At 41.5% G+C, this 21,980-nt stretch overlaps 1 protein-coding gene across 2 annotated transcripts in view; it reads right to left on the bottom strand.

The window, feature by feature from the left end:
* The window catches only part of PPP4R4 (protein phosphatase 4 regulatory subunit 4), a gene marked incomplete in the record, with an annotated part of 442,181 nt that overhangs the window by 104,544 nt on the left and 315,657 nt on the right, over positions 1-21,980 (bottom strand). For both annotated transcript variants that reach the window (XM_030214960.1, XM_030214959.1), the window contains 3 exon segments: positions 843-990; positions 1,399-1,504; positions 9,510-9,692. In XM_030214960.1, coding sequence (XP_030070820.1) covers positions 843-990; positions 1,399-1,504; positions 9,510-9,692 — 437 coding nt within the window.

Consider the following 21,980-nt stretch of genomic DNA (forward strand, 5'->3'; position numbering starts at 1 on the left):
TGCGGTATCACCTCTAAGTGCACCATCTAAACTGTTACTCTTACACGAGGTAATGTTAGCAACCCAGCCTCATTTTCTTATGGTGGGGCAAGAAACTCTATACTTCATTACAAAGCAATGAAATACAGAGCACAATATGCTTCTATTTAATATACAATGCAGATATTTAAACTAGAAATTTCACCCAGCCCCACTGAAATCTAACCTGTCCTTGCCCATCCCCACCTGTCCACTGTGCTAAAATAACCCGACTTGTGGTAAAATAACCAAACTTAACAACAGCCCATGCTGATAACTTTCCCCTTTCAGTGCTTATGTAGATTTCAATGATAGCCACCATATCCATTAATTTTTATAGTCTATTATAATTGCCATGGCACAAGGAAGGGATAGGTGGGAACCCCGCAGGACCTGCATCCATCCCCACAGGAGTCCTGTGGACCTGGAGGGAATCTCTACAGGAAATCCATGGACCTGGAGGAGATTCCTGCTAACTCCACTCCCGTGAAACTCTCTAAGTTAAACAAGCACTATTTCCATTTATCCATTCTAAAAGGAAAAAAAGTATGGTTTGGGCACAAACATTTGGATCTGAGGACTCCACATTTACAGATTCTATAGGCTGACAGCAGACCAAAGGCTTCATGCAGCAACACTGCATAATTATAATTTTCTTGATTCTAGCATAACATGAAGTATCAAATATAATTTTCAACTGTCTTCTCTAAATGTACAGTATCCTTGACATATGTGCTGTAGCAGTTTCACTGTATTACAATATTTTATAGCATATCATAAAATGAAAAGGTAAGATCATACAGAACTTTATTTAAACACTGTACCTGACATTTGCTACAGGATCATTCGTAAGATCAAGCACAGACAGAAAAAAGTATTTACAGAAGAAGGATTTTGAAAAGAGCTCCATAATGTATTCACAGGTGTCTAAAAAGCGGAGTCTGTTCCAATAGCTTTTTCCTTGGCCCAGTTCTAGAAAAAAATACAAAGTATGTCTGAAATGTTTTCATTTATCAAATGATAAATCTTCATAAATCAGTCCAAGATTAAAATATTTTTACAGTATGAATATGTTTGGCAATTATCCAACCTTACAGTAATAACAAATTATCCCCCCGTTTACTAAGCTGTGCTAGCAGCTCCCGTTCGCCAATGCCGACACGGCCCATTCACTGCTGCGCGGTTTAGTAAACAGAGGGGCGGATTTTCTAACATTTTTTAATATTTTTAGAAATTCTAGAATTCTGCAACTTTTAGCCTGACTCTGCTATTAAGTCATACATGTCAAATCTATGTAATTTAAGCAAAATTTTTCTTTTTTCCTTATATGCAACTAAACGTGGGCTTCTTCACAGTAACAAAAAGAAAGTTCTTACTCACGTTCAATCATTTTCTGAATGATCTCATATCTCTGTTCCTGTTTGCGATTATAACGCAGAAATATACACAGAGTTCGAGCTGCTGCTTTTTGGACGGGTAAGACATTCTTAAAGAAACAAACAAGGACTACGGTGAAATAGCTATAGATATTAATCTAATTAACCTCTATTACAAATACATTGCAAGCCAATGACTAGCATTGTTTCCAGCCTAGGGACTATCATATCTGCAAATGAGAAACTGGCTGAATGTCTACCATCGTTCCACACTGGATGTTTCAAATTAATTCAAATCTGACTCGGTATTCTTGGCAATAAGATTAAATTAGCTGGAATGCAGGGAAAGTGTGTCAGATCAGGCTTATTTTAGTTCAGGGAGCCTAAAGAATGTCCATATGGGAGTGGGGGTGATGATGAAACAGCAGATACTGATTAGAAAAAAAATTAGAAAAATTCCCAAGCTGGTCAGAGTCAGATATACAGAAACTGAAAACTATTTTGGAAAATAATAGGTACAAAGCTCATCCAGTTTGTCCATGTTTCCAATCTGCTGTGGTAATCTCTGGTTTTACTTTCATTTTCAAACCTTTGTGGTTTTATGTATTGTTATATTGTTAATTTGCAATATGTGAGTCCTACTTAATGGCTCAGCACAAGCAGTCATTTAATATATTTGATACTTGTTGGAGCAATTCATATGAGGTAAAATTTCAAAGGCTTCGTTAGGGCTTAACTGCATACAATGACCACATGCACAAGTGGATTCTGAATCACCTAAAAAGTTAAGTTGATAGCATGAATAAATCAGGTTAAATGTAAAGGAAATGCTCCAGGAGGGCATGTGATGAATTTCTGCATGTGAAGGGCAATTCTGTAACAGGACACCTACATTTATGTACTAATTAAGTGTGCAAATACTTCACCTCTGCTAACAAAGGTCTTTCTCAAAATGGACCCTAGTGTTTTCCCTCCTCTTTTCACGCACTTTCCAGATAGCTTCCTCTCCATTCTTGCTCAAGAACAAGCTGCAACTTGGGACTCCGTTCAGCTATCTCCTCTTCTTTCTCTCAGATTTTACAATCTCAGACCCTCCTCTAAATCCCATGTAAATTCTCTATGATTTCACACTGATCTTCACCTTTCTTAAGCATCAAGCAAGGAGTGTGGAGCGCTTTTGGCTGAAACACTGTTCTCCTATTACCCTTTTTCAGGCAAGGAAACTTTGCAGCGAATACCATCTTGAAATAAAAAAGGCTAAAAGACAATACTATTCTACATTGATTAATTCCTCCTCTAATCGGGCAAAAGTCCTTTATAGAGTAGTTCATCAACTGTCCACTTCTATACCTGACTGTCCTATTTCTTCATCTCTCTCTGCTGACTCGCTTGCAAACTTTGTTCTGGATAAGACTACTACTCTTCAGTCATCTCTCTCTTTGCCCCCACTCTTGTCTGTTTTTGTTGCCCCTTCTCTTCCTCGACCTGAACCTTTTTCATCTAATCCTCCCTTATAACTGTCCCATCATAGTCGCACTAGGTAAACTTCAACTCCATGTCCTTGATCTCTCTAACGAAGTTAGTTTCTACCTATCATCTTACAACCTGTTCCTTGGACCTGATTTACTTACAATGATAAACCTAAGCCCATCATCTGGAGTCTTCCCTGAACCATGGAAAACAGCTATAATTTGTCCCATTTTAAAGAAATCCTCTGGACACTGCTCTTCCTTCTAGTTATAGGCCTATATCTAATCTTCCACTGTGCTTCTAAGCTTACAGAAAAGGTAGTTCTCTCTCAATTTCTCCAACAAATTGAACATTCTGATATTTAACACACATACCAATGTGGTTTTAGACCTACTCACATTACTGAAACCTTGATTACCACTCTGATTAGCTCCCTGCATAGTGGTTTTGAAACTGGTATAGCTATTTCATTAAACCTTAGCTCTGCATTTGATCTAGTTGACTATGAACACCTATTAGCAAGGTTGGCTAACACTGGAATTTCTGGAACAGTTTTTGAATGGTTTTGCTCTTTTCGAACAAGATGTACATATTCTGTTACTATCTCCATCTTCAGTTTTATCTTCATTCAGCCCCCTCCTGTGGTGTACCCTAGGGCTCAGCATTGGCAACCCTTCTGCTTAATATTTTTTAAGTCTTATTTTTACATTGGTTCAAAGTTTTAATATTTCTGTTTAAATCTTTGCTGATGATATTCTATTGCTTTTTTCATGATCCCGACAACCCTATTACCACTGTTCAATCTTTGTTGAATATGATAGAAGGCACAGGGTTTGGGCAAATTCCCGTTGTCTGCAAGGTACCTAGAAAATCCAATATTTGTAGACAGCTAAGACACACCAGTAGATACCCGCTAATGAATTCTAACATCCATTCACAGAGCATCATGGGTGTGCCAGGCCATAGGCAAATCACTAAGCCCAGCTCTCAACCTAAAACTCGAGCTCTCCTGAACCTAATAAAACATTCCTCCTACACGGAATACAAGACCCACCCAACACCTGTGCCAGCAATCTATGTCAATACAAGATCTATGGTGAACAAGACCTTATTAATAAAGGAACTTCTTGAATCTTCAGATCTGGGCTTCCTGTTTATCACCGAGACATGGCTTACAGAAATCAACAGCCTAATACTACCCTACCTATACCCACCCGGATACGACAATCTTCATTCCCCAAGACTAGGTATGAAAGGGGAGGGGGGCCTTGCCCTAATCTATAAGAGCTTTCTCCACATCTCCCTAGTCAGTTCAGAAGTGTTCCCAGAACTGGAATACATGCTATGCAAACTTCATGATAACTCCAAAGAAGCCAATCAGATTGCCCTACTCCTTATTTATTGGCCGCCAGGAGCCTGGTCCAAGGCTGAACCTATCTTATTGGAGATCATTTTATCCACTATGTCCCAATTTCCTGGGAGATCTAAACCTACATCTACAGAATGAGATGGATACCAATGTTCGTAACTTCAAATTATTCTTGAAGATAACAGACCTTACCATGTTTGAGGAAGGTCCAACCTATGAACAAGGCCATATATTAGATTTTCTGACCTCCTAGCCCACCAACCTGATCGGCTCACCTAAGTGGAAACCTATACCATGGTCCGATTACTACCAACTAGACTTTACCACTAAAATCTTTCTGACGAGCCAGCCCAAGTATCAACTTTTTAAACAGATAACCTCCAAAGAGAAAATCAATGAACCAAGCTTCTGGACCGAATTAAAAGACTCCCTCTCCCTTGAAGTTACCACTAATAAATCAGTAAAGTCTGTCTGGGACATGAAAATCAAATCAATGCTGGATAACATAGCTCCAATTACTAGCAGAAGGTCAAGGCAGTATGAAAATCTCCCTGGTACTCTGAAGAGCTCACTCAGCTGGAACAGAAATGCCGAAACCTTGAAAAGCAATGGAGAAAAAGCAAATCTATTGATGACAGATCCAATTGGAAACATGCCTTTCACCACTATAAACTAAAAGTAGATGACTCCAAAAGGAATTACTACAGCAAAATAGTGGGCCAAGACAACCTCGATAATAAAAAAACTATTCACCCTAGTAAGAAGTCTAACCTCCACCTACTCTGCCAACACAGTACATCAAACATGTCCCACCGCTCAAGAACTAGCCAACTATTTTGAGAGCAAGATCAACCAAATTAGATCTGACCTAGCTAAAAGCAACCCAACAGGTGAAAACTTAAAAGATTATAATTCAAGAGCATGTTCTAACTCGGACTCAATTCAGGGAACTACAGCAAACCAAATACGGTAAACTTTTCAACCACTATCATTTGAAGACACAAAATCACTGCTACTAAAATGCTCACACTTGCACTGCTTCCTAGACCTCTGCCCGGAATTCCTGTTCCAATCCACTCTACCAGAGATTATCCAATGGCTAACAGATTGCCTCAATAAGCTGCTAGATTCAGACTCTCTTCCTCTAGACATTGGCAAAATCGTACTCACACCATTACTGAAGGGCATAGGGCTAGATAAAACCGCTACAACAGTTGTGAGCATACCATTCTTTTACACCAATCTCAATTCGGATTCAAATCTGCACACAGCACTGAAACCCTGATCTTAGTACTAACAACATATGTCAAACAATACCTATGCAAGGGGAATCAGGTTCTACTACTTTGACATCTTAGCGGCATTCGAGGCAATGGATCACACAATGTTACTCGAACGAGTGAATCAGATAGGAATAATTGGATCAGTCCTCTCACACCGAAGCTACTCTGTGAAACTAAACAAACACCTTTCAAACCACTGGATCCTGAAATGTGGTGTCCCCCAAGGATCCCTGTTATCCCCTATCTTATTTAACTTCTTCATGTCCTGCCTCAGCTCAATACACCTGAGCTTAGGACAACTATTACTATCATACGCTGATGACATCATGCTCCTTCTACCGCTGATACTTCCACACCAAGATCCAATCCGACTGGTAACAACTGGGATGAATAATATACAGTCCTGAGCTTTGGCAAAAAAAATTTAAACTGAATGCGCAAAAGACCAAGATCCTTTGGCTCCGAAATCAAGGAGTTGAGGACCCAATCTCAATAACACTACCCAACAACAGAACCTTCCTACTAGACTCAGAAGTCATAGTACTTGGGGTCCTCCTAGACTCCTCGCTCTCATTCTCATCCCATTATCAACCAGCAATGTTTAAAATGAGACAACTACGTTTAATTTGATCATTCTTTAATCAAAAGGCCTTTGCTTAACTGGTCCAGATACTGATCCTATCGCATATGGACTACCGTAATGTCCTATTTTTTAGTATTAAGATCCAATATAAAAAAAAACCCTACAGATCATACAGAACACTGCAGCAAGACTAATTTTCAAAATAAATAGATACACCAGTGTCACGTCTTATCTCACTAAACTGCACTGGCTACCCATAGCTGAAAGAACTAGGTTTAAAGCCTCCGATCTAATCTTTCAGATTCTGCATTACGTTACTTCTGAACTATTGATCAATATCTCATCTGTCCACTCAAATAGACCGAAAGAACAACTGATCTTAGCCCCACTTTCATCTGTCCACTCAAATAGACTGAAAGAACAACTGATCTTAGCCCCACTTTTCCACAAGGGAATCTGATTTCAAAGGATCTTTAACTTGCTCTTCCTAGTATCAGGAATCTCTCTATGGAACTCACTACCTCTGGCTTTGAGATCAGAGATTAACTACCTCAGCTTCCCGAAGAGGTAAAAAAACTTATGTTTTCCCAAAGCCCACTACATAACAATCTCCACTCATCAGACCCCTGAAGGACTATTGATCCACTATATGAAACTACCAATCTCACACCTTATAGAGTTATAGTGCTAGGCAAGTAACTTGTATCAAACCAACCAGATAGTATTCACCCAATGTTCTACGTACAATACTGTAACAATTGTACCTAACCAACAAGATCACACTCACACAATGTCCTATTTATAATATTGTACCAACTTCCACCCCACTGATGATGTAATTTGCACTGAACCCTAAGGAGGGAAAGGGAAATGGGACTTGATATACCGCCTTTCTGAGGTTTTTGCAACCACATTCAAAGTGGTTTACATATATTCAGGTACTTATTTTGTACCAGGGTCAATGGAGGGTTAAGTGACTTGCCCAGAGCCACAAGGAGCTGCAGTGGGAATCAAACTCAGTTCCCCAGGATCAAAGTCCACTGCACCAACCAATCTGAATTGAATTTCAGATTGGTTGATTGTTAATTTTTTATATCTTAACCCATCTAAAAACGACAGCCTGTTGGTCGACTGGACATTCTTTCAGTTCTTCTATCTCACCCTCCATTTGTAATATGCCATTACCATTAGTTACATAATTTAGGAGTTTATCTCGATTAACAACTAAACTTTGATAATCCAGTGACAGCTCATCGCTGTTGATCGATTCGCAAATTTCTTTATCCCTCAGCAAATATGACTTTACTACATGCTTTTGTACTGTCCTGTTTGGATTACTGTAATTCCATATATACAGGTTTATCCAGCTCTCTACTGAAGCATCTCCAAATGGTTCAGAATACAGCCATTCACAAGCCAAGAAATTTGATTGTGTTACTCGTCTTCTAATTCAGCATCACTGGTTACCGACACAATTCAAAATTCAATTCAAGATCCTTACACTAGCCTATAAAATTCTCTTTTCAACAGCCCCGTTATATCTTTTGTCTCTCATCACTCCTCATCGCCCTCTGTGTCTTTTGCATTCAGCTTTTGAAAGGAAGAAAAATTGGAGTGTACCCTCCGCAATAATGTAGAACAACCAAAAGAGCAGAGGTGGTCCAGGGAAGGAGAAGCAGCCAGAGTAGTCACACATCCAAGTGTAATGAAAGGAGACCCGACTTGGCAAGTTTCGGTTACAGCCTGCATCAGGGGTCATCAGGTTCTCAAAAGTCAGTAAATTAGTAATCATGCAGCAATAATCACTCATTCAGAGAAGAACAGTGAGTGCTGCCGGTTGCCGATCAGAAATTAAACTAGTGACCTGATGACCCCCTGATGCAGGCTGTAGACAAAACTTGGACAAGTTGGGTCTCTTTTCAATAAATTTGGGTGTGTGACTACTCTGGCTGCTTCTCCTTGCTGGACCACCTCTGCTCTATTGGTTGTTCAGCTTTTGAAACCCATTTGGCAATCCTATCAGTTGACTGCTCAGATTTCAAGTCCATTAGACAATTTGCATTTTTTTTATGTTGCCCCTGCTCTTTGGAACATGCTCTCAGATCCTTCTTACTTAAAATTCAGAACAAATCTTACAAATTATCTTTTACTCAAATCCTTTGGCCCCTTAGCATAGAGTGGTGACTTTGGTCACGCATCCTTTTTGGGCCCACAGCGGGTCTGCTCTCTTGGTTTTATCCATTTATTGTTGTATTTTTTCTATTTTGTTGTACGTTTTGTTCATTTGTATACCTATTATCTTTGCTTTTCACCTTGGGCTTTCTTATATTTTAATGACATTCCTTTCCTCCTTCATTTTAATTTGTAAACTGCCTACTGCATCCCCTTGATAGGCAGTATACTAAGAACTCAATAAACCATAAAACCAAACATGTACAGAATAATGTCACTTTCACAGGTAAGCGTGTTAGTGGCAGCAAAACAACTAAGTAATATTCTGTAAAGAAGCACATAAGTGGCAGAGTGAATAAATGCAAGGGGGCATTCACATGGGTGGAGTATTGGGGGGGGGGGGGCACAGGCATGGCTACCACTTATACACACAACTTCAGAATACTGTAATTTATGTATGCCCTTGCCATGTTATGTCACCTCAGTTATGTCAGGCCTATGGCTGACGTAACTATAGGCACAAAGATGAAAAGTGCACCGATGCTGGGTTATGCCAATACTCTACAACAGAAACTAGACACCCAGATGCTGTTATAGAATAGGCTCTCACCACAGCATTGGGGCACCTAAGAAGAGGTGCCTACATACAGAACAGCCTCCATAACATTAATATTCAAAAAAATATGCACATAACTGGCACACTGTTTATGCAAGTATCTTTACATCCCATTTTGCAATGAGCACAATTATATGTATATATTTTGTGACACAACAAGATATTTACATTAAATTTGGTTGAAAACCATGTGTTTGAAAATTCAGTTATTTTGTGAAAGCTTAGAAAAACAAACATGGCATTGCAGTTAAAGGCACTATTGAATATTTACCCCATAATGTATATGATTTTCAAATATTTCATTGGTGGCTTCTCACGTTTCATTTTGAAGAGCTCCAAAACATACTACTGCATAAGACAAATATTTATAAATGAGGGGACTAGGTGCAGTACCAAGCATCCTGGTATATGTCCCATATCCAAGTACTTAATTAATAGCTGCTGTTTTTCTCTTAAGGACGTATGTTGACCTACAGGTTGGTATAACTTTATAACAGCCTTTTTTTAAAAATAAAGTATCATTTGGAAGGGTATTCACACCCATGGCTGAAATAATACAGCAGCTTCTCAGATAAAAGGCAAAGATTAAAAAGTATGACATGATAAATGAAAATAGGCTTACATTACTCATAAGGATCGCAAACATTCGTTGCAAAAAACGATAGTAAATCTGGTCACTTGATATGATACGCGGCAAACATGCATATTTCTGCAGTAGTTTTTCATGCGTTCTCCACTTTAAAGAGGCGGAAGATTTCTGTTCTGCTGCTATAAGGGCTGGAATCAGGTCAGGAATCATCACTAACTAGAATGAGATTAAAATTAAACAATTGAAAAATAATAGATCTCAAGTTAACATGTCTTTTACACAGTCCTATGGAAAGATCTTATGCCCTGAATTTACTAAAAAAAAAAACCCATTGGTTTTGCCATTATTTCAAGCCAGTTGGTCACAGAGAAAGTAATTTTCTAAATCTTTTCCTTGCTTTAACCTCAAAAATAGGCTTTTATAGAACTGCTCACTCTATATATGGGTAAAAGTGCACGCACAGAGCCACGCACAGAGCTGTTTCATGTGTACTCTTACCTAGGGTTTGGGGTAGGATGTAAAACTGTGCTCTTTAAATTAAAAAAAAATGCATGTGTATTTTTACTCAGAAAAATATCTGCAAAAATTAGCAGTTGTAAATGTGTGCAAATATTTTTCCTGGGATATTTTTTCGAAGTGAAAGGAGGACATGTTACTATGAAAATCCTGCAGTCTGCGGAGTGAGAAGAACATGCATACTTTTCACCAGTGTAGACAGCTGTACAATAATCCCAGAAGTCATTTGGCGGAGCCTGGAGAAAGACTGAGAATTAGCTTCTTATCCTAGCTCCAGTGGTACATTAACAGTGTTGCCAGTAGCTCTTAGGACCTACTAGTTCTTAGAATTCATTCCCTGCACTGCCAAGAAGAAACCAATCCCAATTACCTTTCAAAACTGCTATTAATGAACTGTGAAATCGGAGGAGAAGAAAGGCCAATTTCACTTTGGAAGTTAGAGATAGGTGGGATGTTGAGCTTCTGAAGGGTAAAAGCGAGAGGATAGAGGACAGGGGCTGATGGCAGTTTAGTCTTGAATCAGGAGGGAGGGGGTTCCAGAGAGAGATTTCAGCCCATCAGTTTTTTCATCAGAGTCTTTGGGAAGAAAGGTTAATGAATGCTAGCCAGCCAAATCTAAGCTGGCTCCTGCAATGTCTAAATTTGGCTAGCTAGACCACCCATAATTTAGCAATGTTTATCCTCCTAGCCAAATTCAGGTGGCTAAATTTAATCAGTTAACCCAGTCACTTTTCAAAGACTTTGAGTTAGCCAACTAAGGAGCCCTTTTACTAAGGCGCACCGAAAAATGACATGTGCTGGTATATGCACGTGTATTGGATGCACACAGGTCAATTTTTCAGTGAGCCTGCAAAAAAAAAGCCCTTTTTTGGGCCAAAAATGGACGTGTGGCAAAATAAAAATCAGTGCGCGTCCATTTTAGGCCTGAGAACTTACTGCCACCCATAGACTTAGCAGTAAGGTCTCATGCATTAACTGGGCGGTAATCATCAGCACGCATACACTGCTGATTATCGCCTGGTTAGCGCCATGTGGTAGAAAATAAAAATTATTTTCTGACGCGCGTTTTAGACACACGTCAAAATTAGAATTACTGTCCGGGGCATGCAGTAGCTGGGTGGTAGTTCTAATCGAGGCAGCGGCGGTGAACAGCACGTTCAAGTATCTTGGAGAGGAAAGGGAGGAGGGAGGAGGGAGATGGGCCGATAGCTAGAGGGGCAGGTAGGGTCCCAGTGAAGGTTTTTTAAGGAGCGGTGTGACTACAGCATGTTTGAAGGCATCAGGAACAATCGCAGTGGAAAGCGAAAGATTGAGGATATGACGGATAAAAGGGATGACAGTGGGGGAGATAGTGTTAAGTAGGTGAGTGGGAATGGGATCACAGGGGCAGGTGGTACGTTTGGACGAGGAAAGATGTGCAGTTTCCTCATCAGTGACATCAGAGAAAGTGGAAAAGGAGGGAGGGGTTGGAGGCACATCTAGACACATTCATTACAGGAGCTGGCTGAGAGTCATAAGGATGTGAACCTTCTATGTGAGTTGTTTTTTCATGAAGCCGTCTCTTGGTGAATTTTGACCCAGCAGAAGAAGATGTTCTTTTCCTCCCAGAGGTGACAGCTTGACAGCTGCTGCTCAATGGGAATAGAAGTAGCTATGTTGGAAGTATAGCTTTTCTTTACTTTGGACTGGGCTTTGGGAGGTTTGTGTGCTCCCCATGGAGTAAACGTATGCATTTCACAATGTTATAATGTATTAATAAAGGGGGCTACTTGGGTGATATGGGGATTAATGTATGCATGAGATTTTTTTTTTAGCGTGTGGGTGCGGGGGAGGGAGCTCGTGAGATCTTACTTCACAGAAGATATGTGGGGATTTCTAAGAGGGTGAGGTAGGGGGGTGGGAGGAGAGGAAGGGGTTAGTTGGTGGCAGCTACATTGGTGGGAATATAATCCTTGGGGGAGATTTCAATTTGGTGTTCGACCCTTCGATAGATAGGTCGGGCCCTGGTGCGGGGAGCTCCGGGGTAGGTCGTGGTGCTCTACTGCTGCTCTGCAATGCTTTGGATCTGGTAGATGTGTGGCATGTTTTGCACTCTTCGGAAAGGGACTTTACTCATCTCTCTAGAACTCATGCTTCTCAATCCTGTATAGATTACCTTTTTGTCTCAGGTTCCTTTTTTTCTCAGATCTCTCAGGCGGAAATTGGCCCCTATGTGGTGTCGGACCATGCCCTGATTTGGTTGGTGCTTGATTCTCCCCCAGATAGAGAGGGAGATCGTCTCTGGAGGTACCCCCTGGACCTGGTAGGAGATCAGGGCTTACATGTCTGAACGGTGGGATGACTATGAATTTCATAATGGTATTCACAAACAACCTGCTCTTTTTTGGGAGATGGCGAAAGCTGTGTTGAAGGGACATATCATTTCCTATCGTGCGAGAGCCTGGAAGCTTAGAGATAAAGCAATCCTTCGTCTGGAGAAACTGGTTAGGAGACACAGAATTAAGTATGGGAATTCTCCCTTTGATGCCCGAGAGGCTTTGTTGGTGGCTCAAAAGGAGTTGAATGAACTGCTACATCAGAGGGCGGTTAAGTCCCAGTTGTATTATAAGTATCAATTGTTTTGTTATGGTAATTAGGCTGGGCAGTTGATGGCCCGTATGGTTCAGAAAAAGGGGGGATTCTCTCGAATTCTTCAGGTGAAGGCCTTAGATGGTAAGATGCTACGTTTTGATAGAGAGATAGCAGATCGATTTGGCCAGTTCTATGAGACTTTATACGCAACTCTAGACGAGGATGGGTTGGATAGTGACATGTATTTGGATAATTTGGTGCTGCCTAGGCTTTCTCCCCGACAGTTGAGCTTGTTGAATAAGCCATTTACGGAAGGAGACCTTATGTTAGCTCTGCAGAAGAGTGCCTCTCATAAAATGCCAGGTCCGGACGGATATCACATAGTTTTATAAACAGTTTTCTGAACGAGTTAAAGCGCCGTTATTGGCTTTGTTCAATTCGATGGTGACGGGTCAGACTATCCCAGAGACCTTCAAGTTAGCCCAGATAGTTGTGATACCTAAAGAGGGGAAGAATTTAGAGGACCCGGGATCCTATAGGCCTATATTATAATTATTATTTATTGCATTTGTATCCCACATTATCCCACCTATTTGCAGGCTCAATGTGGCTTACAGAGTATGGTTATGACATAATCATCTCGTGATAACAGGTATAATTTTTAGTGTTTGAAGACTAGGTAAGGGAAGATAGTCATAATCATTTCATGGTAACAGATACAATTATTAAAGTTTGAAGATTAAGTAAAGGAAGATAGACGGAAGGTGTTAGGTAGGATATAGGTGAACTGTAATAACTGTGTGGATTGTTGAGGTAGTTTCGTAGGTTATGTGTTTCCTTTGTAGGCCTTTTGGAAGAGATGTGTCTTCAGAGATTTGCGGAAGTTAGTTATTTCTTCAGTGGCTTTCATATCTGTAGGTAGAGCATTCCACAGCTGCGTGCTCAAGTAGGAGAAGGTGGTGGCGTGTATCAGTTTGTATTTTAGTCCTTTACAGCTGGGGAAGTGTAGATTGAGAAATTTGCGGGATGATCTTACAGCGTTTCTAGGAGGCAGGTCCACAAGGTTTAGCATGTAGATTGGGGTGTCAGCGTGAATGATTTTGTGTACAATTGTGCAGATCTTGAATGCCATGCATTCATGAGTGGGAGCCAATTAAGTTTCTCTCTTAGGGGTTTTGCACTTTCATATTTAGTTTTTCCAAATATGAGTCTGGCGGCAGTATTCTGGGCTGTTTGGAGTTTTTTGATAGTCTGTTCTTTGCAGCCGGCATATAGTGCATTACAGTAGTCCAGGTGGCTTATTACCAATGACTGTACCAGGGTGCGGAAGATATATCTCGGGAAGAAAGGTTTTACTCTTTTGAGTTTCCACATGGAGTGGAACATCTTCTTCGTTGTATTCTTCACATGAGTATTGTGTGAGGTGATTTCGTTTAGATCATGTTTGAATGGGATGTAAATCGTGACATCGTCAGCTTATATATAGGGATTGAGGTTTTGATTGGCTAGAAGTTTGGATAGCGGTATCATCATTAAGTTGAAGAGAGTTGGTGACAGGGGGGATCCTTGGGGAACTCCGCATTCAGGTGTCCATGGGAGTGATATGTCCGTATTGGTTGTAACTTGGTATGATATTGTGATCAGGAATCCTTTGAACCATTTGAGAACTGTGCCTCCTACTCCGAAGTATTCTAGTATATGTAGTAGTATTTCATGGTTAACCATGTCGAAGGCGCTGGACATGTCGAATTGAACGAGGAGTATGTTATTCCCGGTTGCAATTGCTTGTTTGAATGAGTTAATTGCAGATACTAGTACTGTTTCAGTGCTGTGATTTGACCGGAAACCTGACTGAGATTCGTGCAGAATTGAGTGTTTAGTTAGGTATTCAGAGAGTTGTTTCATCACTATGCCCTCCATGAGTTTAGTTATGAGTGGAATTGATGCTACCGGGCGATAGTTGGTTAGATCCATTGTGCTTTTCTTAGCATCTTTTGGCAGTGGAGTTAGTAAGATGTTTCCTTTCTCCATGGCAAAGAGACCATTTTGAAGTCTGTGGTTTATGTGCTTCGTGAGGTCTTTTTTGAATTGCTTGGGGGCGGATCTTATTAGGCTATTGGGGCAGATGTCTAATTTGCATTGTGATTTAGCGTATTTTCCGAGCCATTTTGAGAATTCTTCTGAAGATATCGTGTCAAACTTGGTCCATGATCGATCTTCTGGGCATTCCCCAGGTTTTGAATCTAAGCATTCAAGGATGCTTGTGTACTCAGTTATGTTAGTAGGTATCATGAGTCGAAGCTTTGTAATTTTTTCATTAAGTACTTCGCAAGATTAATGTTGATGTTAAATTACATGCAAATATTTTAGCAAATAGGCTGGCTATGGTGCTTCCTGATCTGGTTCACGTGGCCCAGGTGGGGTTTGTGAAAGGAAGGACAGCAGTTAAGAATGTTCGTTCTATTTTGGCATCTTTGGAAATGGTGGCTCAGAAACAATTGTCTTCCCTTTTGGTTAGTTTTGATGCAGAAAAAGCGTCTGATCGGGTGAGATGGCCATATCTGTTTGCTGCTTTGCGGCATTATGATTTTGAGGTTTTTTTTTTAATGCAGTTCGCGTTCTGTATTTAGAGCCCCAGACGTGTGTGTGCGTCAATGGGGTACGTTTGCACCAGTTTCGGATTTTTAGGGGTACGAGGCAGGGGTGCTCATTGTCTCCTCTTCTGTTTGTGTTATCGTTGGATATTCTGGTTAGAGAGATAGCTCTTCATCCTGACATTCCGAGAGTGCTGGTAGGCTCATCAAGGTTTCTTCTGTTGGTTTTTGCGGACGCCCTCCTGGTACATCTTACAGATCTCCCTTCAGATCACTGCCTGCTCTGTTGGAGCTCTTCCAAGAGTTTGGGGATTTTGCTGGCTTTAAGCTTAACTATGCTAAATCCCTGGCGTTGGCCTCTAGGGATGCCCTGCGACAGGAGTGGGGGTCGAGTTTTCCTCTTCGATGGGCAAAGGGTTCTTTTCTTTATTTGGGCCTTTGCTTGTCCATGAAACTGTCAGGCTTATATCATCTAAATGTTACACGACTACTATGGACCACGGAGGTGCGACTGTGTGCATGGGTGTCCTTGCCTCTTACGCTATATGGGCGAATTCAGTTGTTTCGTCTGGTGGAATTCCCTAGATGGTTGTACCTGTTACAGCTAATGCCTTTTTATATTCGTCAGCGAGATCTTAAATTACTTCATAGTCTGATTAGGCGTTACTGTTGGGGAAGAAAGAAGGCTAAGCTTCTGCTGTCTTTGTTCATGGGGTCTTGGGGGGAAGGGGGGTTGGGTTTACCGGATCTAAGCGGTATAATCGGGCATGTCTTTTACATCATCTAGGTGACTGGTTCTTTGACAAGGAAGACTATATGCCTCGGCAGCTGGAGCGTCAATACTTTGCCCCTTGTCATTTTTATTTTTTACTGCAAGCGCCAGGTCCCGTTATCCCGGTCCACTTGTGAAATAGCCTACTGTTGTCTTCCTTGTGTGTACTTTGGAGGGACATGGTGAGGGCTTGGGGGCTGGACTTACGTACATCTGATTTGCTGCCAATTTGTGGAAATTTGCTGTTTAAACCTGGGATTGATAATATCACATTCCGACGTTGGGCACAGATGGGCATAACTCAGTTGGAGCATGCTTTGAATTTGCAGGGTTCGTTGTTGAACCTGGGGGCCTTGGGCACTGGGTATGAAATTAGTAACATCTTTGCTTATAATCAACTGGCACATTACGTCAACTCTTTAGAGGCTGCCGCCTTGCGTTCACGACATAGTCACCAAGTGAGGCAGTTTTTTCAATCAGTGCGAGGGGAGCGGCTCTCGGTCTCGGGTCTCTATAAGACCCTAGGAACGTTGCCACTTTGTAAGGACCGGGAGTTGATTAAGCAGCATTGGTCCTGGGATATGTCTAGATCCAACCTCTCCTTAGATTTTAATGTCTTGACTTCTAGGATTCCTAGGTTGACTGGCAATGCTGGCTTGCAGGAATGTCAATACCGTACTCTTCACAGAGCGTATCTTACGAAGGCTCAGATTTTCAAGATTGGGGGGGGTGGGGTGGACATTCCTTTGTGTGGGAAGTGTGGGAGGGCGCTGGGTTCCTTTTTTCACTGTTGATGGGATTTGTTTTAGGGTGCAGAATTTTTGGGCCGTTATTCTTCGCTATCTGATGTTTCTGCTAGGCTCCAGAATGTTGAGCTCTCCTGTTGGTATTCTATTAGACAAATATGAGATTTTTGCATTGCAGAGCGGGCCGGCTAAGCAACTGTTCGTAAGGCTTGCTTGATTGGTAAGAGGCTCATTTTGAGTCAATGGGTTAGCGATTCTCCCCCGGACTTCTGGCAATGGAGGAATAAATTACATGAGTTCATGCTTTTTGAACGTCGGGGGTACGGGGATCTCCTAAGCGATGGAAGCAATTTCATGACATTTGGGGGCCATATATACAATCTTTGCATACTCGGGGCAGAAGTCTGGTAGTTAATTCTCTTTGATCCCTGGGAATTGGAGCTTGTGTGTCTTCTAGGTTTGGGGAAGATATAGAAGGTGCCTTTATATAGGATTTATAGGGTTAGGGGGGGGGGAGAGATTTATTGAGGAGTCTACTTTCAATAATAGTAGGTGCTTACTCACTGCTTGCACTGGGTTGAACGTCCCTTTTTTTTAATTAGTTAGTATTTAAGGGACACTTTTACACTAGCTGCCAGTGAGACGCACCATAGTTTTGCCTTGGGATTTGGGATGGGGCGGAGGGCAGGGAAGGGGAGAGAGGAAGTTGATAATAGATGGCTGGAAATTGGATCTCTTTTATATGGGATGTGCTCCTTGGGGCTTGGTTTTGAACATGTTTCTGGTCGAGGATCGTGTGTAGATAAGTAGCAATATTTCTCTTCCGGGAACTGGTATATATTAAATAGTAAGGGGGGGCGGGGGTTAAAAGGTTAAAACTTTGATGACAGATGTTATTTTGTATGATTTTCATCTTTGTGAAAATGTTTATTTTGACTTGTTGTCAATAAAAAGTGTTGAAACATAAAAACTGTCACAATTGTAGTCTAAAAATTAACCTCCCTTATAGTCAATTTTTGAGATATAAACACCTTTGTTCCAAGGATGAATTTTTAAAGAAGCAGTCTACCCATCCTACATATCCCTTAACTCCTCCTTTTCCTAAGGGATTCTACACGCTTGTCCCATGCTTTCTTAAACTCTGACAAAGTCCTCGTCTCCACAACCTCCACCGGGAGGCCATTCCACGCTTCCACCACCCTTTCTGTAAATGAATACTTTCTTAGATTCCTCCTATGCCTGTTTCCTCTTAACTTCATCGTATGCCCCCTCATTCGAGAGTTTTCCTTCATTTGAAAAAGTCTCTCTTTCTGTACATTAAAGCCCCTGAGATATTTAAAAGTTTCCATCATATCTCTTCTTTCCCTCCTCTCTTCTAGTGTATACATGTTGAGGTTCATAAGCCTATCCTTATATGTTTTCTGTCCAAGACCACTTACCAATTTTGTAGCTGCCCTCTGGACCTACCTTTTACTCATGTTTCAAAAGGTATCATAAAAAGTTTATGCAAACACTGGCACATCATTCGAGGAATTATACATTTCCATAACAAAGACCTCATGATTGCCCATAAAAAGGGAAGGAATCTGAAAGGCATCCTCATGCACTCCACTCTCCCTGGACCTAATCAACAACACAGTTTGAAACATGCAGGACATTACAAGTGTAGTTCATGTTCACTATGTAGGGTTAATATCCAGATTAAAATTTTTGTTCACCCAACAAAAGCAGTATTAAGAAGCTTCACTAATTGTAAAAACTGGGGTGACATTTATGTTGCAATATGCCTATGTGGACTACTGTACATAGGTAACACAATCAGTTCTTTCAACAAACGTATCATGGAACACAAGAGTGCTTTGAAGAGAAAAGTCTTGGAGAAACCACTAGTACAACATTCTATTGAGAAGAATCATGTTTTTGATGACTACAAATTTTTTGTTCTGCGCATGCCACATCCTTCATGGAGAGGGGGTAATTTAGACCAACTTCTGTTACAGACTGAACACAGATTCATATTCAAATTCAATACAGTAACACCCTTTGGACTGAACCAAGAAATTGATTTCTCTGTGTTCCTGTGATAAATTGATTTTCATATGTTCTCATTTTCCTATCTGCAGCATGGCTTATGACAGCTTCTTTTTTAAGAATTTTGTTATACTGTGAAGTTTTAAATTTTGATCTTATTTTATAATTTTATACACCATGACACTGAGGAATCTTAATTTTATTCATATTAAAGAGAGCTTACCTGTTTTTTATGGCATCTCTTATATAATTATTTTTTTTTACTTGTATGGGTTTAGAACATCCATCTCTGTTATACTTTCACTTTTAGTTGTTCTTAAGTGATAAGAGATGTTTTTAAGGTGTTCTTCAAGTTTATTTTTAATGCTTTTACAGTCTGAGGCACCTTCCATGGTTGAAACACATTGATGATGTCAGTGGAACGCGCTGAAATTGTCTTTAATGCATTCCACCACTATTTTAACTTTTTATCACATTTTAAACACTTTTTTGCTGTAATTTGTTAATGATTTTGATAGTTATGGATTTTAGAGCATCTTAAGGTACATTTTGAGTATTTCTTAATCCAAATGTTATCGTTTTATTTTCAATGGCTTCAGAACCTTATTATTTCAATACGAATCTCTTTTATGATATTGGTGCTGTTGCTTATACATTTTTCATCGTTTTACTGTTTTTTTTATACCTAACAGCCTCAACACCTGCTGAGCCGTGACCTGCTGAGAGACTTGAACTTGAAAAGCCAGAACTAGAGTGTCTACTCTTGGTTCTGGGAGAAAAGCTTGAACCTTCTGCATATCTAGCAGGGCTCCAATGAATTTCAATTGTTGGGAAGGGTGAAGATGGGACTTGTGATAGTTTATAATGAACCCTAGTAGCTCTAGCATCCGAATCCGTATGGACTCTCGAGCACCATTCTCCGATGTTCTCTTTACCAGTCAATAATCGAGGTAAGAGAACACATCACCCCCAGCCTGCATACCGACACTGCAACTGAGGGGTGATGACGCAAAGCAAAAAGGAAACACACAATACTAGAAGTGGTGTGTTCCCAGCCGAAACCGAAGATACTTCCAGTGAGCAGGAAGTATCGAGATGTGTGTATATGCGTCCTTTAAGACAGAGAGTATAGCCAATTGTTTTCCTGAATCATTGGGAGAAGGGTGCCCAGGGAAACCATCCTGAACTTTTCTTTGACCAAGAATTTGTTCAGAGCCCTTAGGTCTAGGATGGGAAGCATCACCCCTGTTTTCTTTTGCACAAGGAAGTACTTGGAATAGAATCCCTGCCATTCTTCCCCTGGTGGAACGGGTTTGACCGTATGGGTCTTTTGAAGGGTGGAGAGTTCCTCTGCAAGTATCTGCTCATGCAGAGAGCTGAAGTAATGAGCTCTCAGTGGGCAATTTGGAGGTTTTCGAAGCCAATTGAGGACATATCTGAGGCGGACAATTTGGAGAACCCACCGGTTGGAGGTTATAAGGGGCCATCTTTCATAGAAAAACTTCAGCCTCCCTCCAACCGGCAGGTCGTCTGGGACGGACACAGCACCTATGCTCTGCTGGAGCCAGTCAAAAGCTCGTTCCTTGCTTTGACTGGGGAGCAGCAGGGTCCTTAGGCGCACGCTGTTGACGAGAACAAGTGCACTGGGGCTGAACCTGAGGCGTTGGTGTATCTACGCTTTTGCTAGTAGTAGGCAACCCTCTTCAACTTGCCAATTTACCTCTTAGATTAGGAGGCTGATGCAGAAGGCACCCGGCAGGAGACAGAAGAGATGGTATCAGTGTGTTTCTTGATTTGGTCAGCGACCTCCTCAACTTTCTCTCCAAAAAGATTATGCCCCTGCCAATATCTGCAAAACCAACTGTTCCAAGTCAGAAACACACAGCTATGAGAATTTGTGCATTGCTACACTCTGAGCAGAGATCCTGGATGCCATATCAAAGGTGTCGTAGGTGCCCCTGGCCAAGAACATACGACACGCCTTCTGCTGCTTGGCCAACTGGCACACAGACTTGGCCTGCTCCGGTGGAAGAGAGTCCGCCAAGTCCAGCAAATTGCGCACTGAGTCCCGCAAGTTCACGCTCGAACAGAGCTGATAAGACTGAATATGGGACATGAACATTGAGGTCTGAAACATCTTCCTTCCAAGAGAGTCCAAGGTTCTAGCTTCCCTGCCTGGCGGCGCTAAGGCATAGTCTCTAGAAATCCTGGCTCTTTTGAGGGTGGATTCCACCATCATGGAATTGTAAAGCAACTGAGGCCTATCAAAACCATGTGTGCTGTGGATGCGATACATTGTGTTGATCTTCTTGGACAAGACAAGGAACGACAGAGGAGACTCCCAATTCCGATCAAGGACTTTCTTGAGTTTGTCGTGAAGGAGGACAGTCACAGCCTCCCCTAGGAGGAGATTTGTAGTCCAGGACCTCGAGCATCTTAGCTCTGAGCTCATCCTCCATTTTCAAATGAAATGGAATAGCCTCAGCCACTTCCTTCACAAAAGATGGGAACGAAAAGCTCTCCGGTGGAGATTTTCTCCTTTCTAGTAGAAGGGATGGTTCAGATAGGATGCCACAGGCTCCGAAAAGTACCTTGGATCCTCTTTTGACTCCCATGAATGATCCTCATCGGTGTCAGTCAGGTTCTTGGGTGCCAAATCCCTCAATGTCCAGGAGCTCCTGGCACTGTGTGTCAAGGAAGACCGATGCTGATGCTTCTTGGCCTTCACCCGATGCTCAGCATAGAGACTCCTCGGTGTCAACGAGGACAACGTGCAATCCTCACGACGCCTCTGGGTCAGGTCCAACACTGGATGGTCCCAAGGGTCCTGCAGAGCAGTCGACATCGAGAGAGGTGGAGACCCATTTGATGCACTAATGCTCTCATTACCACGAGGTCCAGTAGCAGCCATTCAGACCAATGCTTCCGATGTACTACTACTTATCATTTCTATAGCGCTACAAGGCATACGCAGCGCTGTACACCATACACAAAAAGACAGTCCCCGCTCAAACAGCTTACAATCTAGATAAGACAGGAGACAGACAGAACAATTAAGGGTAAGGGAATAAAGAAATGAGGATAAAAGGTCACGGCAAGTGAGCAGTGGTTAGGAGTCAAAAGCAGTGGTAAAGAGGTGGTCTTTAAGTCTGGACTTGAAAATGGTCAAAGTGGGGGCTAGACGTACAGGCTCAGGAAGTCTATTCCAGGCCTGAGGTGCAGCAAGATAAAAGGAACGGAGTCTGGAATTAGCAGTAGAGGAGAAGAGGACAGA

Source organism: Microcaecilia unicolor, chromosome 9, assembly GCF_901765095.1.
Source record: "Microcaecilia unicolor chromosome 9, aMicUni1.1, whole genome shotgun sequence".
NCBI classification, from domain to species: Eukaryota; Metazoa; Chordata; class Amphibia; order Gymnophiona; family Siphonopidae; genus Microcaecilia; species Microcaecilia unicolor.